Raw genomic sequence first — 15,835 nt, forward strand, 5'->3', positions numbered from 1 at the left:
ACTGCAAACAAGAAGCACGATGTTTCAGATACAACACAAAAAAGAATTACATTTACTTTTACACCCCAAAAACGTGACACGGCAGAACCACACGAACCGGTTAGTTTCCAAACTATACAACCAAGCTATTCAAAATACGAATTTGGAGGGGAGCCCCAACTGAAAGAACAACCACTCAAATGCTACCTAACTGCCCACCTTGCTACAGTCAGAGCTCCGAAAGGATAGCAGGAATATAGTGAGAAAGCTCAGCAGTAAGAGACTGAAACCCATCGACAAGTTGCGTGTGGAACTCCTCGTCTTCTTCCCCTATCAACCTAAAATGCACACGGATTGCGCGCTTGCAGACAGCCATGAACTCAAGCAATGCGGCTATGAGCTGTTGCAGCTCTTGAGATCTGAGCCTGGTTGCAGGCTCGCCAGATAAGAATGCAGTGCACACACTTAATAGACCACTATTAACCTGCATCCATACATTTTGGGAAAATTAGCAAAAGAAAGAAAATAGAGAAGCAAGCAATAGCTAAACTGGTTCATATTGCGCAGAATGACAGGCTTACCTGAACAGCCACACTTCCTTGGAGTATCCTTTGCAGGCTTTGAAGTCTTGGTAATTGATCACCTTCAGAACTCCGCGGTTCTTCTAGCTCATTTCTCAACGCAGATGTCCTTGTTTCAATCATTCCAATCGCATTTTCGACAGGCGAAAACTCTAGAGATTCAGACTTTATCACCACCAGACGATTTACCAAAGCAGGAAAGGAACCCTCTGTCTGGAGCACTGTGCGCCTCTTCCATTGATCTTCTAGGCCACCTTGTGTTTTTCCATTCTTTGTGAACGGTGTGTCGAAAAGGAAACGGTCAAACACACGGGCACGAACAGTGCCAGTAGATAAAGAGAGAATCCTTTCTCTCCTGCTCTCCAAGTCCTCGTCCTCCATTACAGGATCAACAGCAGTTATCTGTAGATAGCATACACCAGGTTGCAGCTCATCAGCATTAACTTGTCTCGAGTCAGGAATGATATGTAAGGTTTGATTGCCATCCATCTTAGCCTCATAGGTACGATTAAGCTTCACCATAATGTCACCAAGCCGAACATCCCGTGGCTCCCTAAACACATACTCCTTTTTGTTGAGTTTGCCAAATCTTTCGCCATAAAATCCAACTCTGTAGTAAGTAGCATCAACGAATGGGATAGGGCTAGCCTCCTGTTCAAGAATTGACTCGTAGATGTTCGCAAGTGACGTGTGGCATTTAGCCAACTGCCCATAAGATCTTCTGCTTTTATACACCGGAATGATGAGTTCCTGAATGCTAGCACAAAAGTGGTATAGTTCAGCTTGCGCGAAGAGTTTGTTCGCAAGTTGAAGATACTTGACAGCTGAATCCACTGTAAGCTTGGATGCACCATATCCCTCGACTTCTGCTGCAGCTACTTCTGTGCCCACATCAGTGCCCACAACAGGACAAATCCTACAGAGAGAAGCAACATGCTCCTTGTTCCACACAGCATCGTTCCTTCCAACAAGGGCCTATAAGAAGGGTTCAAAGGTCATAAAACTTCGTAGATAATTACAGTATTGACGAACAGAAGTTAAGATTTCAACCTGCATGATCACACCAGCTACAGCAACTGCACATTGCGCAGCTTCAGCGCATGATTGCATCTCCTGGTGCGCATCACATAGGTGCAGTAACCACATAATGTGAAGGTCCGGAACAGGCGCATAGGCCAATGCTAACTTGTAGAAGCCCTCAGCAGCTGCACACCTGTCCACAGTCATTACAGACCCCTAAAAAGAAAATTGAGATTTACAGGTTCAGTGCTTCATGCTTGATTAAGACATTCGAATGCATAAAAATGACACTGCTCAAAGTATAATCACGTGCTGATGTTTCAGGTGTCCAGATGACATTGCCAGTCCCATTTTAGTGCAGTATATGCTACATCACTTTCACATATGGATAGCAGAGTAGGATTCATTTGCCAACTTGCTTACCAAAAGGGCATGTTCAAGGCCAGCATCAAGGGCTTGGACTAGACATTTTGAAAGATGCTTGACCTCTACCCAAGACCACCTATTGTCTGTGGAACCTTCAGCAGCCACTTCCAGTGCAGTAATAGGAAGGCCACAATCGATCAACTGATCCTTACTCCTTACATCAGCCATTTCCTCTAATGATTTCCTAAGACGCCGAGCTTCACCACTTTCTTCAAGAGATCCATCAGATTTCATCTGAGTTACTTGCACATCAGACAGCAATTCTGACAAAGTAATAGTCAGCATGACCCTCAGCCTTGTGGTGCTCTTGAAATAGTTGAATGAGTTCTAGAAGCACAAGAACATCTGTATCAGGCCAGTTCCTTTCATGATTTTATATAACTAAAAGTCAGCAAACAGCTTACCCTAACAAGGATCTGCAACCCAAGAACGGCCCTTTTTCTGACAGAATCATTTCGGAATACAGCCAGTCGCAATAGATGAAACGCAATTTGCTTCAAGAAGCGGTCATTCTCCCTTGACATTAGTGTTGCACCATGTAGACTAAATATATTATAGAGCACAGGAAGGAAAGCTTTCCAAAAAGTTAAGGGCTGGCTCCTAGATAGAAGACCCATTAAGATAGATGTTACACAATCTAGCTTAGCATAGTCAGTCGAGATGCTGCGAGAAGCTGCCGCAACCGAAAACTTCTCAATTATTCCCAACACTTCAAGACTCACAGCGCTACTAAGATTTTCTTCCCAGAGTTCCTGTAGAATTTTCTGTCAGACTCAAGGTTTAAAACACCACAAGATTCATAATGTAATACCTACCAACTTTTGTCTCAGTATTGGATGCAGAGACTCTCTCAGTGCCCTGGTTGTTGCTCCAATTCTTGAAGATTGTGCTTGGGCAAGGGCTTCTCTCAATGAATATGGTTGATTTGGGGAACCTAGCTCAGGACTAATCCTGTTCCACATGAATCCATTTTCTGGTGTTCCCTGAGGCTGCATTAAAAAGTAGTCATGACACATAACTGACAAAAAAAATATAATCACAGAGATTTTTTGTCCGTCCTACAAATTATAGCAAGTAAACAAAATCATTTTTTTATCTAGTATGAAACAGGGTCAAGTTCACCATTGCAGGCTTAGTAGATATTAGTGAAAGTCAACACTCACTCGGACTCAAAGTAAACCCCCCTTAGGGCCAGAGCAAATAATCCATCAAGGTGTCGATTTAATGCATACCTAGGGGGCATAGGTAATAGTTCAAGCAAGTTTCAGAGAGCTAGTGTCCAACAAATTACCAGTGTCACGTCTGAAATGTTCGCCGCAAACTAGGATTTTTAGTGATTAGCCAAGGATGGTTGGCTTGGCATTAGATGGAATACTTAGGCGCACCGGAAGGGTCACTTGGTCAAAGCCCTTTAACTTTGTCAGTAGGCATCTTCTGAAGAATTACGTGATTCCAGTAGCATTAAATAAGCAAGTCGAGAAAACAACTATTACTCTTTTTTTTTAGTTTACAGCGCACTTGATATACATGAACCATACTTAATGTTCTGTTTTCGAATAACACCAGTCAAGTCTTATCAGTTTCTTAACTGTTCACATTCTATGCAATAGCATATTAACTGTTCCCGTAAAAGAACACTAAGCAATAATGCTGACAAGGTATTGTAACCTCGTCCAGTACATGCTATACAAACTCTACCCAAGGTGTATCCAACCTATGTAAAAACACTAGTGCTGGAAAAATAGGCTCATATAAATAATGTTCCAACATACCCTTATTTCATGGCGTGAAGCCTCCGACAAATATGTATTGACTGATGGGGATAGCCGGTCAGAATACTTGGGGGACGCAGGGCGCTCAGCATCAGAGCTCCGAGAACTAGAGCCTACTAGCAAGCTGTCTCCCGCTCTGTTATGCTGCAGAGAGCATTCAAGAGATTTAGTTCTGGACAAACTATTATGAATCAAAATAGTTTGATGGCAACAACAATTCAGAACAAATAACAAATCAATGTGAGCTTCCTATTTGCAAATTCTTATATATTTTTTTTTCGAAAAGGGTTGCCCCAGCCTCTGCATCCAAGAGATGCAAATTCTTATATGGACTGGATATTATACTACCAGTTAAAAGATGGGTGTGCTTGTCGAAGTTTGAATAAGAGAAAACATCCAACAGGAATGCCATGAAAACGAATTGGATTCAGGTATACTCCAACCAGTCACCTGAGAGTAATTTGCAAATCATTGAACTAATTGTACACCAGTCAGAAAGCTTTTATGCACTGAGGTTTTACTGGTCAGGATTATAATATCAGAAATCACATTCAGTCACAGAAGTTGATAATACTGACAAATACTACAACATTCTAAACTACCAAGGGTTATTGTACAAACCTCAAAATGGGTTATACATTCTTCCAATAGCTTGAAGAACAATCGGGTTCTAGCAATGCTCTGTTGCCATGCTTTTACAAGAGTCGTGTCATCCAAGTTTCTTATGATTTGCAAAATGACTACTAGCACTTCACGCTTTTCAATGACATTTAGATTATAGAACACAGGCATCTCATCCAGAATCTGCAACAAGTATTTTTCACAGGAAAAGAACTTGTAAGAAAAACATGCCAAAGCTTGCAGATAAACAAAGTATTGATTACTGGTGTTCATTTCAAGGAAGTTACTTGTGAATCACACACCTGTCCTATAAGAGGAAAATACAGCTGAGCAATGTACAACTTGTCTTCGCTTTTTTGATATCGTGCGTCAAATTCATGCTTGCATATTAGGACAACCAAAATACGAGCCGCCTATAATAAATGCAAAACAACAAATAAACAGCTAAGAATAAGTTGCAATCACATGTGAGATGGCTATGTAGCCCAGAGTATTTCTGTTGCAATTGAGATGCTTACTTTCGCTCGCTGTGATAAATCATCATGGTCAAGGGTGAGAAAGATCTCTTGAATAAGGACAGATGAGAGATAATTCCTGTAAAAAGAGATTTTTTAGTAAAAAAACTCACCCAAAAGTATAAGGCTAAAATGATTTGCAGCATGTTAGCACGTATTCACTAGTGTTTTCATTGGACTTCAAGAGAATATTTGCACTTAATTTAATTGTAACACCGTAAGCAAAGAGTTATCCAGGGTTAATAATTTACAGTAACACGGGGCCTAATCATTGAAAGGATTAGAGGAAGAAAAGATATAAAATCTCTATGCCATGATATTTATGGAAAATGGATAAAAATGTCTTTCTATTGGCAGTAAGAAAACTTAGAGCTGCCAAAATTAGAACACTTTTAGTGAACTGGGATATCGATGCTTCACTAGCTCGGCAATCCACGAATTTAGAAACAAGTCAAACATACCTATCAGACGGATCCCGACCAGGCATCTCAACAAACAGATCGTGATCACATATTATTTGCAGGAATGTCAACTTGCAATCATGGAGGACTGACTGGCAAACCCCTGCAAACTTGTCCATATACAACGAAACCTGAAGAACGCAGATGTTTAGTTAGGCATTTCGATGCATGAAATTAAGCTCCTCGCTAGCTTTACTCCAGTAAACCAAATCAACAGTAAAAAGAACAAAGAACTAGGGGCGAGGAAAAATTAAAATGTGACTTCCAACATTACCAACTCAAAAACTTGGCGTGGCTCAATGATTGATAAAAGATCGTAACAGAAGAAAGCAAGAGTGCTGTTCAAGCGCTTTGCCAAGTTTAAGCCCTTTTTACAACGTTCATGAACCTCAGTTAGAAGGCAATCAAATAGCTGCATTATACATCTGAAGACTCCTTCTTTCAACTGTAGTGGTGGGACATCTTCACCTAGAGCATGACAGCAAACAATTAGAACCATACTTTGTAGTGTAATTTAATATTTACGTACTAAAAGTCTGAAACTGCTATACTAATAACTGCAGCTACAAGCATTCGGTGGTTGGTGTTACCCAGTGGAAGATTGTGGTAGAAAAGACGACTTTGTTCCAGTCCCATTGATTTTACAATAAGCTCCAGAAAAAACCATGCCATTGCCAATACATCATCATAGACAGGTCCAACTCTATAACCTTTAGCCTACATTGACAAAAGAGTATAATGGTGAAGCAGAGCAGCAGAAACATGCATCTGTGTCAAAAACATGCTGATTGAACAAACGGCCACCTCTGGAGTATTCAAAATAAGCAGAAAAGTGTAAGCAAAGTAAACCATTAACAGAGGATATACTGGAATGCGGTAACAGTAAAAGCAAAAGGTTAAGTGGTTGTTTGGATTGGTAGTAATGTTTGTGGTGCCTGCCGCTATTTAGCTCTTACCTGAGCTAGACACCAGTGGACATAAAAAATATATAACCATTCCAAGCAGGCCCTAAGAATCAATTCGGCTGGAATTAGCTAGTCCTTGGTGCAACGGTGACAACAGCCAACAAGGGCATAATTCAGGTACTAAGATATTTCAGCAGTAATGAGAGTTGGCAATGTCATTACTGCGGTGCATATAGTCACAACAATGGTTCAGCTCACGAGCCAACCAAGACCATAGGGATGTCTGCGCACAGTAGCCAACCAGGCGAGTCAGCGGCATGCATATCCTACGATTTGTCAGGTGCATATTGCTTGGTGGATATGATGTCTTCACCCTTCAGCTTATTGGTTTGCACTAGATATCCTTGCTAGGCAGACGGCTATATAAAGGCATATCACCCCTTTACATCAAAGACGAATAATGAAGAAGTCTATCCTAGTCCCGAAGTCCTGTTGTGCACTCCTCTACGCCGACTATTCTAGGTCCAGTCCTCCCCAAAATGGCACCCTCCTCAGGTAGATGTTTACCCCCAGTAACATAGCAGCATACCGCCATTCTATATCTCAAGTCATCAACACAGGACCTACCTCAGATGAATGTTTACCCCCGTGAATCCATCATTAACACGTCCATACATAAAAAAGAATTAAACAAGAGAAGAGATAGAGTAGAACAAATTCAATAATTGATTACTCCAAACAGTGAGAAGAAATCCATACTAACCTTACTCCGAGCTAGGCTACCCCAAACAGTAGATAGCCCAGGGTACACATGTGTCTGCCGATCGCCGAAGTCATCGAAAGCAAAATCAACATAATTAACAAGAAACCTATTTCTCTCAGCCCCATCAGATGATTCCTGTTGCACCCTGCAATAGAAGTGCATCGAGTTTAACTGGAGGTACATACATTACTGAATGAACAATTCTATTGAGAAAAATCATAAAACAAAATTTATAGAATTGAAGCCAGAGATTCAATATCGCCAAAGATGAGAGGAGAGAGCACCGATCCTGTGTGATAGGCCTCTAAAGACAAGTATGACAATAAGGCAACATGACAGTAACAGCTTTCCAACAACTGTGTTTGTTGTGCAGCAACATGCAAGTGCTATCAGCAAACACTCACATAAGATGAAACTTAACAGTTTGTAGCTACTCAAAATGCAGGGCCTCTTTTGTGAACACAAACTAAGAGAATATGATTTCATGATACATGTGAAGAAAATGGCATCCAAAGATTTGATTTATTTTTTCTCCAGTAAATGATTGGCCGTCTGAAGGTTAGGAACTAGGATTTTTAGAAATCATGCTAGAGCTCTGGAAAGAAACTGGTGCACACAAATATCAGAGGCATGAGCATAAACCAACAAAAAAGGGGGGACTTACCGGGTTAGAATATTAACCATGGCACGAAATGCAGCAACCTGCAGGAAAAAAATCCGCAGAGTCAAACCTGGTGTGTATTATTATGAAGACTAAACACTCAACTACAAATGCAGTTCAGTAAAAAGGCAAGTGTGCTCTTTAGAGAAGGAGGCAAAATGTTCTGCCAAGTGGAAGCATAAGCAAAGCAATAACCTGCAGGGTTTCACCACCATCGCCAATAAGATGCAGCAGCATATTGAGTATTGGTTGAAGAAAGTGCAGCAATGCCGTATATTCAACATTCTTTAAACTATTTATGGCCTGCACCAAAAATTTACCAGCGTTAGAGATAAATTTTCAGCATATAGTGCAAAGTACCAATTGTGAGAGTAATCCTTGCTTAGGAGTTAAGCTAGTACCTTCTAGCAGGACTAGCAGGTTCTAGTAGTACTGTAGGTGCTAGTATGTTCTAGTAGTACTATTCATATGTAAGCCTTAGGCAGTAGCAAACTCTGGTTAGCAGTAGAAAGTGGAGCAGTAGAAATCTAAATCTAGCTGTTGTACCTAGCTTGTATCCTATAAATAGCACTATGCAATACAAGCTACAGTAGCTTTTGGCAGCCACAAATAGACTACTTCCCATACACTACCGGTGAACTAACAAGACTAACACCAATATATTATAAATATGTGTCACAGACAAAGACTGAAATACACAGTGCAGATAATTTTCCCTATGCTCTAGAATCTGACCACATTCTATACCTAATTAGACGTGTGGCGCAATATTTAATCAGGTTGTAGAGCATACAAATACTGAACATATTAAAAAAATAAGAAGTGAGCTAGACTCAATTGGTTAGGGCAGTGGATGTACAACCTGGCCACCCAGGTTCAAGTGCCCATGGATGCGACGTTGGGTTCATATTAATTTTTAAAAACTTTCTGTGGGGAGGCCCCACACGCTTTCCTTCCAAAAAGAACTTCACATATTCTTTCCATTTTTTACATATTTCACTGGATATCATCCAGGAATGATAACGAACAGGAAGTTAAAAGGTATGCTGATTATCGAAGAACAAAAAAGGCTAAGATCAGTAGCACGCCACGCAAACAAAAAATTGCTAAGAAATTGCTCAATAGATAACAGTCGGAATAGGATGTGCAAGCAGTAAAAGAACATGGGTTTGTACTACTGCTTATTGTAAAGCGTCAAAATAAACAACAGGCCAAATAAACCATCTGTTGGCTGCAAAAGCAGGATATTCTGCCTGTGTGTTTAGCATAAAAGCGAAAGCATCAGCAGGGGAGGAATCATGAAGGAAACTAACAGCAGAAGTTACAACCTAAGCCATTCAACAGAAATAGACATACCTCAAGAAGCTCAGAACCCCAAGGTGGACTTGTATGTAGTGTGTGACGGTCATACTCGACGAAAAAGTCTCTTATCCTTTCATTAACTGGAAACAACGAAGAGCAAAGTCTTAACCGCAGCCTGAAAACAGTTTTTCCATCCTCCAGGTAGTTCATTCTTTCCTGTATGATAATTGCAACTTTCAGGTAAAATCTTTTACAGCAAATCGTATATAATAAGATAATTTTGCAACCAATGTGAAAAAAACAGCAAAACGAAACAGGAAAAGTAGCAAACCTTTCCACTTTCCTGCAGGTAATGCGGAACAAGCTCTCGCAAAATTGGCAAAGATATGTCCGAAAGTAACCTATTATTCACGAAAACTTGTTATATATCCAATTCAATTCCATTCTCATCAGTCAATACTTATTTTTTAGAGACTACGAACAATTCAGAGTTCCTCGTCAAACTTTTGGTAGCAACTGAGACAGGATGAGATGTAAATGTCTAAATGGGCTTTGAACATTACATGGAAAAGAAAAGGTATTTTCCCAGAAGTACGTGTATATGTAATGTCGAAACTGTGCTTGAAAATGGAAACCAGCTCCTACCATTTTTAATTATCTTTACTCATGGTTTGATTTGACAGAGGCGGTAGTATTATCTCTTTAAAATGTATGAGCTCTTTTAATCCATAAACAATGTACGGACATTGTGCTAGTAAGTGCAGTAAGAAGTAAGCAGTATGCATTATGCAGTCTTGCTAGTGAATGAGTACCAGAGTGTTTTTCCTTACTTAAACGATCTAAAATTTACTAAGATTAGATAATTTGCTAGTCAATCTATGTACCAATAAAGCATGAAGAGTTAAACAAATAAAAGATTGTTTCCCAAGTTTTGCCAATAAGCCTTAGTTTTCATATATTCCCTTTCCGTCACAAAATTGCATAAGTTAATTTGCTGATAAAGCATTGACTTGGAAGTGATCCCACATATGAAGTGACAAACTCAGGCTAGTTCAATTTAAGCATTTGGTGTATACAAAGATGACAAATTAATACATACTGAATGTGTGTTGACAATGGAAGTGCAGCGTATCCCACAATCACCTGAAGGAACACAAACATGTTGAGACACCAACAAAATAAACCTGAAGGGATGAACCAACCATAGTAGTGTGTTCTTATTAACAAGGAACAGAAGGCATACTGGTTTAGGGGCTTCAAGTTTCATTTGGAGATCTACATGGAAAAATGTGAACAGAAGATGATGTTGGGGCGTTAATAGAGCAGGCAGACTGATCTTGACTTCATCATGGTAGCAAGACATTCTTGTGCCAACAGAAATTTGGGTATGGGCACACTTCTGTAGTGCTGTATTATGATCCCTTGGATGAACAGCCTGAAACCACATCGCTAAGAATACTGAGCAGACATCAACAACAAAACAAAAATAGTATAATAACTTCGTAAACAAACCTCTACTGGAAGTTTGCTCATGTCAGAATCATCGTTTCTCAATTCTACTCTTACAAATAGATTTCTTTTGCGGCTCAAGCTAACAGTCAATGGGTACACATAGAGGCAGTGGAAGAGTTGTGAAAATGGTTCACTCCGGGCCAGCATCCGAAAGTCGAACGCTTGAAACTGTAATAAAAAAGAATGCATGTCATAAAAACAGCATAGAACGTGTAATCCTAAGCCATAAGTTTCAAAAATGAAAAGTCAACACAAAAAAAGGCAGATGAGAAACTCGTCTAGTTACATTGTCGCCATTCTCTGCCTGCGAATTTTGACCATTCGGGCGTGTATCTTTCTTGACAATGGTACTAGAATTCAGAGAACTATGGATCCCATCAACGCTATTCCTGCTGTGTCTGCCATTATTGAGCTCGCCAGCATCATGCAATTCACTGTTCATGCTCCCACCTTCAGAAATGGTATCCACGTCATTGCGGTCATTATGGAGTTTTTCCACTTCTAGCCTCAGTACACCTTTCACTGGTTTGTGTACTTTCCGTTTCGGATCCTACAAGGGACAAACGAATTGGTATAATTAATTAGTTAATAATCACTTAAATATAACTCGCTTTGCTGATGCAGAGGCTGGGGCTTCCCCCTTTTCGAGAAAAACTGGCTTTGCTCAGCTACTGATGCTTACTTGGAGGGAGTCCTCTATGTAGCTTTCCTTCACTTTGTTTAAGTTCGGTATCTCTATGATAACTGAAGTTCCACTTGAATAATTGTTGATTTTTCCATCTAACGTGAATTTGGAAATAGGCTCCACAATGCTATCTTGAGAGCTTGAGCCTGGCATACTTGGTGCTAAAGGGCTGCTAGGAGAGGCAGTATCACCAGCGCCAGCAGAATGGTTGTTTTCGAATAGAGGAATCATTGCCCATGCAAATGGCTCTCTATATGGCATGATTCGAGACCAAACTTGCAGCTTCTGCTTCTCTTTCTCAGTCAAGTGCACCTTTCACAAAACTGAGCATAAGAGCAATGAAACATGTGATTAAAAGAGGGACTTTGTTTCTTACAGGTTCTTTGCGGGAATAAACTGAAGGAGTTACTCCCCCTTCATCAGTAGCAGCCTTTTCTAGCTGGATCAGAAGGCAGATTGATGGTGAAGGGGCATCCAGTGAAAAAACACCCCGACGGTCCAAAGAAATATGAGCCTGATCAAATAAAAAAAATATTTGAAAATGGTCAATGATCTGAATTAGAGGATAGAAACAATGGCACAGTAGGGAGAAATATACATTGTTCCTTACATCTTGCATTTCTGTTGGAAGTATGTTAAAGTAGAAGTCTTCTGATAGCTTTTCTCTCCTATCTCTGTTGTACAAGCAGACTGTACCGCTAAAAGGTTCTGCACATGATACATGGTCAAAAGGCAGTTCAGTCATTCATGCTTGTGAAATATAAATGAAAATATAATGCAGTTTACCAGTGTTTAAACAAACACAAAAAAGAATATTTATGTTTGCTCACCAACTAATCCAGCTTGGAACGACAAAGATAATACCTTCACAGTTATCTTCAATCCACTAAGAAGTAGAGATCAAGTTATAACATGTGACTAGTAAGTAGTATTGTAAAAAACACTGCTCCGAGCGTGGAGTACAAACAAAAGCAAAGAGATATTTAATGCTTAAATGTGCAAATTAGCGAACCTGCTGTGTGTTGCAGGGAGACTTTCTGGTACGCGTTGGCCGAATATCAGAGATCTCTCATTGTCCCAATCAAATGCCGGTTCATATGCCGGTAAAGGTGAGATAGTACAATGCTGAAAACCCAAGTGGAGCAACATGTTGTTAATGCTTACATCAAGATGGAAATGCTACGGCATATGGTAATGCCAAATCGTCATGTATATCGTAAATTGGTACAGATATTACAGATGAGAAACTGAGAGACATAAAAACAAGAAACTCGAGAATGGGTGACTTATGAGCATGCAAACAAACTTCCCAGCTTGATGTCTCAAAAGCTTAAACTGCTTTGCCAGAAATATTCACATCAACAATAATACTGTGTTCCTTAAGTGCGTAGAGTAGGCTCAGCTTCTTAGGTTTCTAAATACTCTTTTATCTAGTCTTAAGACTAGGGCACTCGTGTAAATCACAGAAAGGGGGAGGTTAGAAAGAAAAGCACATGGCAATCATCCACCTAAAACAGAAATCTAACAAAAATGCTCTTACAATTTTTGAAGTTGAAGCAGATAGTTCAGTCTCATATGTTTGCCTCCCTGAGGTGCTCGGCATATCATCTTCAGTAGTTTCCTCTGGCTTGGAATGCCTAGCGTTGCAAAGCTGCAATTCTATGAGAAAGCAAATATATAAATTATAAAGTAAAAAAAAAAAATGTATAAGGAGCTAATTCAACCAAAAGGATGGTGGATTACCTGTTTCCATGTCGGTATCAGGTCCCTCAAAAATTTGATTCTGAAAGGACGGCGGCGCAACACTCTCATAGTGTCCATATTTGCAGTCATCTTTCACGAAATCAGCCTTATAACACTTCACCAGCTCGTTTAGATGTGGCCACTGCTCCAGATTTTCATTGAGCTGGAAAGAAAGGCATGTAGATTCGTCATATTTAATTCTCAAAATTGCAGACCTAAATTGTATTTTTCTATTGGTTGTAATCCAAAGGAGCAAACTGAATCATCAGCCACAAAGTATGCGCAATACTAATACCAAGGGAATAGCTGTATCAACCATGAAAACATTAGTTATCTGTGGAAAACCCATACACAAGGTTCCTGGAAACAAGGAGATTAAACTATATGCTGCGATGCACACCAGCACATAGTTAGCGCCAGTTCAGCACTAATACCAGCACCACCAGTTTAAACTCCTCAGCTTACACTGAAGCATGGGAACATTAAGAACCCCAAACCCCTAAGGAACGAACGCAGAGATCTGGAGCACACATTTCGACGCATTTCAAACATCTCGGGCTTCCCAGGCACCACATTGTATGCACTACCACAAACACCCAAGAAACACCACAGCGGCGGCATCCGCACAACCAAATCAACGAAACACGGGCACACGCACTGGAGCAGGGAGTGACACACACATACCAGTGGATCCAGCTCCAGGTTCCGCGCACACGACTGCCTCGGAATCCGCTTGAACCGCTGCCCCTCCCCCGCCGCCGTAGAATCCATCGCCGCCGCCGCGCAGCACTCCTCGTCGGTTCCTCTTTCTGCTCCACGGCAAGAAAAAAAATCATTTTTTTTTTTTGAAGAAGCGGAGGATTGGGGGTTGATTTAGATGGGTCTCAGGGAAATGAAACAAACCGTGGAGATTTCTGGAGCAGGAACTAGCAGAAGCTTGAGGATGGGAAAGCGGGAGAGTTGAGATTCATGGCGACCTTGCCAATCTGTATGGTGCTGCCCCCATTGCTCCTGCCCTGAAGTGCAGAGGAAGCGAAGCAGGTGGAGTTGGGAGCAGTGTGTTTTTAGTGGTGGGGAAAAGTGAAATATAAAAAAACAAAGATTTGGGTTGGCTTCTACCGGTGCATTTGTTCGGGCCTTGAAAATTCAATTCTTTTGATGAAATGCCAGCGGGCTGCTCTCGCTGTCTCGCAAATACGGATGCTTCGCTGTCAAGGGTGTGACTGACAACACCAGACTGCTGTGTGCCTGCCATGGCCATGGGGCACAGCGACCTGCACTCGTAGTACAAGGGTCTTCTGTATAAACTGGAGTTGTTGTTTTCTTCCTTTTTTTTTGTGGGGCGAAATTGTTTGACACTTGGAGCTTTCTGCAGTATATATACTTGTTGTTTAGCTGCGTTGATAAGCTGATAATTTCAATGAAATACACACCCTGATAAAGTGATAATGGCCGGTTCCACCTGTGATGCGACTTGTTAGTAGTACGTACAATCACTCTTGATTGCAGAGTGGACCTGTGTCTAGGGCAGCTACCATGATAAGCTGCTCACGTTCTTTTTTAGGTGGTTACATGATTACCTCTAACTCCGGCCGGGCATAACCGAACCGAAACCGAAAACCGAAGCCGAAAAAACCTAACTGCACCGAAAAATTTGGTTTTATCAGTTTACAGTTAAGATTACAGTTAGCAGAATCACTAACCATTTAACCCTCGGTTTTTTCGGTTTTAAACCGAAAAACCGCGGTTTTAACCGAAATTAACCGAGATGCCCAGGCCCAGACGTGGAGATGGCCAGCCGGCAGGCCCAGCTAGTCGCTCTTCCAGTCTTCGTCTCGTCTCCTCGTCTCGCCTGGCCCCCCAATCCCGCACGACCTGACCAGAGGCGAGCAGAGGGCGCTGAACCCTAATCTGCTGGCGGCGGGCCGACCGGCGACGCCCTCATCGACTGCTGCAAGCCTCCGCCGGATCCCCCCGTCCCCTCCCGTCCGGCGACCCCCCCGTCCCCTCCCGTCCGGCCGTCCCCATCCTCTCCACTCTCCAGTCTCCACCATCCCCACGGGCCACGGGCGGACGGGCCACGGCGACGGCTCCGCACGGTTCCGCCACGGCCACGGCTCGACGCCTCCACCATCTCCTCCGCCACGGCCACGGCTCGACGGCTCCACCATCCCCACGGACCACGGTCACGGCTCACTGCTCAAGCCTCAACCGGCGTCAACGCGACACCGCCTCAGGTAACCACTCCGCAGTCCGCACCTCAGTACTAAGTTCTTATTTTCTTAGCAGTTAGCACTCCTATTCTTTAGAGATTTCAGATATTGTCATGTCATGTATCGTATTATGAGAGAAATTTCGTGTCTTGATTTAGATGTCCGAGACCGAGAGTCATAGCATGGCACACTTGGAATTTGATCTTGGTGTTGAAGGTGATGGCTCCGGCAGTGGTACCGGCATTGGATCTGGTCCTACAAATTCGACCCCGGATCGGCGGTGTCAAGAAACAAATGAACAAACGTAGCAAGATATGGCAGCACTTCACTGTCCATGAAAATGATCCAAATCGTGCCGTTTGTAACTATTGCGGTTCAAATCTGGGCTGCAAATCTTCAAGTGCAGGTAATTCTATTCCTTCGGGAGGTACAGGTTGTAGCTTCACAAAGAAGATACTGATTTACACTTATATGATTGGGCCTGTTGTGATTTTTTTTAACGAATGTGACCATAATTCTATGCAGCACTACAGGAAAGCTAGTTTCTTCTAATATGTTGTCTTCTTGATCTTGCTGTTTTCCGCAGGTACTTCTTCCCTCATAAACCATATGAAATCTTGCAAGAAGAATCCTAGCAAGCTTGGTGGCCATCAAACAGAGCTCGTGAGAATTCTCT

General features: G+C 41.7%; 1 protein-coding gene across 1 annotated transcript; it reads right to left on the bottom strand.

The window, feature by feature from the left end:
• Nucleotides 1-2: 2 nt before the first annotated feature.
• On the bottom strand, nt 3-14,033 carry LOC127295444 (guanine nucleotide exchange factor SPIKE 1). Its single transcript, XM_051325399.2, has 31 exons — nt 13,850-14,033; nt 13,631-13,755; nt 12,947-13,109; nt 12,744-12,862; nt 12,216-12,328; nt 12,034-12,089; nt 11,814-11,911; nt 11,580-11,717; nt 11,201-11,515; nt 10,805-11,068; nt 10,519-10,686; nt 10,250-10,441; nt 10,106-10,149; nt 9,338-9,407; nt 9,061-9,222; nt 7,900-8,007; nt 7,708-7,745; nt 7,044-7,188; nt 5,966-6,092; nt 5,650-5,843; nt 5,376-5,506; nt 4,918-4,993; nt 4,702-4,812; nt 4,400-4,582; nt 3,779-3,922; nt 2,822-2,995; nt 2,411-2,758; nt 2,004-2,333; nt 1,611-1,796; nt 561-1,535; nt 3-463 (listed from the first exon to the last, which is right to left on the bottom strand). Exons 2-31 carry the CDS (start codon nt 13,715-13,717, stop codon nt 209-211), a joined length of 5,514 nt encoding a protein of 1,837 aa, XP_051181359.1. The 5' UTR covers nt 13,718-13,755; nt 13,850-14,033; the 3' UTR covers nt 3-208.
• Nucleotides 14,034-15,835: the final 1,802 nt, after the last annotated feature.

This window comes from Lolium perenne, chromosome 4 (genome assembly GCF_019359855.2).
Source record: "Lolium perenne isolate Kyuss_39 chromosome 4, Kyuss_2.0, whole genome shotgun sequence".
Taxonomy (NCBI): Eukaryota; Viridiplantae; Streptophyta; class Magnoliopsida; order Poales; family Poaceae; genus Lolium; species Lolium perenne.

Bases quoted from the DNA above. Each gene is read 5' to 3' on its own strand.
- LOC127295444 (XM_051325399.2), bottom strand. From the start codon at position 13,717: ATGGATTCTACGGCGGCGGGGGAGGGGCAGCGGTTCAAGCGGATTCCG. The intron at 4,994-5,375 runs GTATGTTTGACT...CTCTTTTTACAG, and splicing joins GGTCGGGATCCGTCTGATAG to GAATTATCTCTCATCTGTCC. The intron at 4,583-4,701 runs GTGTGTGATTCA...TACTTGTTGCAG, and splicing joins ATTTTCCTCTTATAGGACAG to ATTCTGGATGAGATGCCTGT.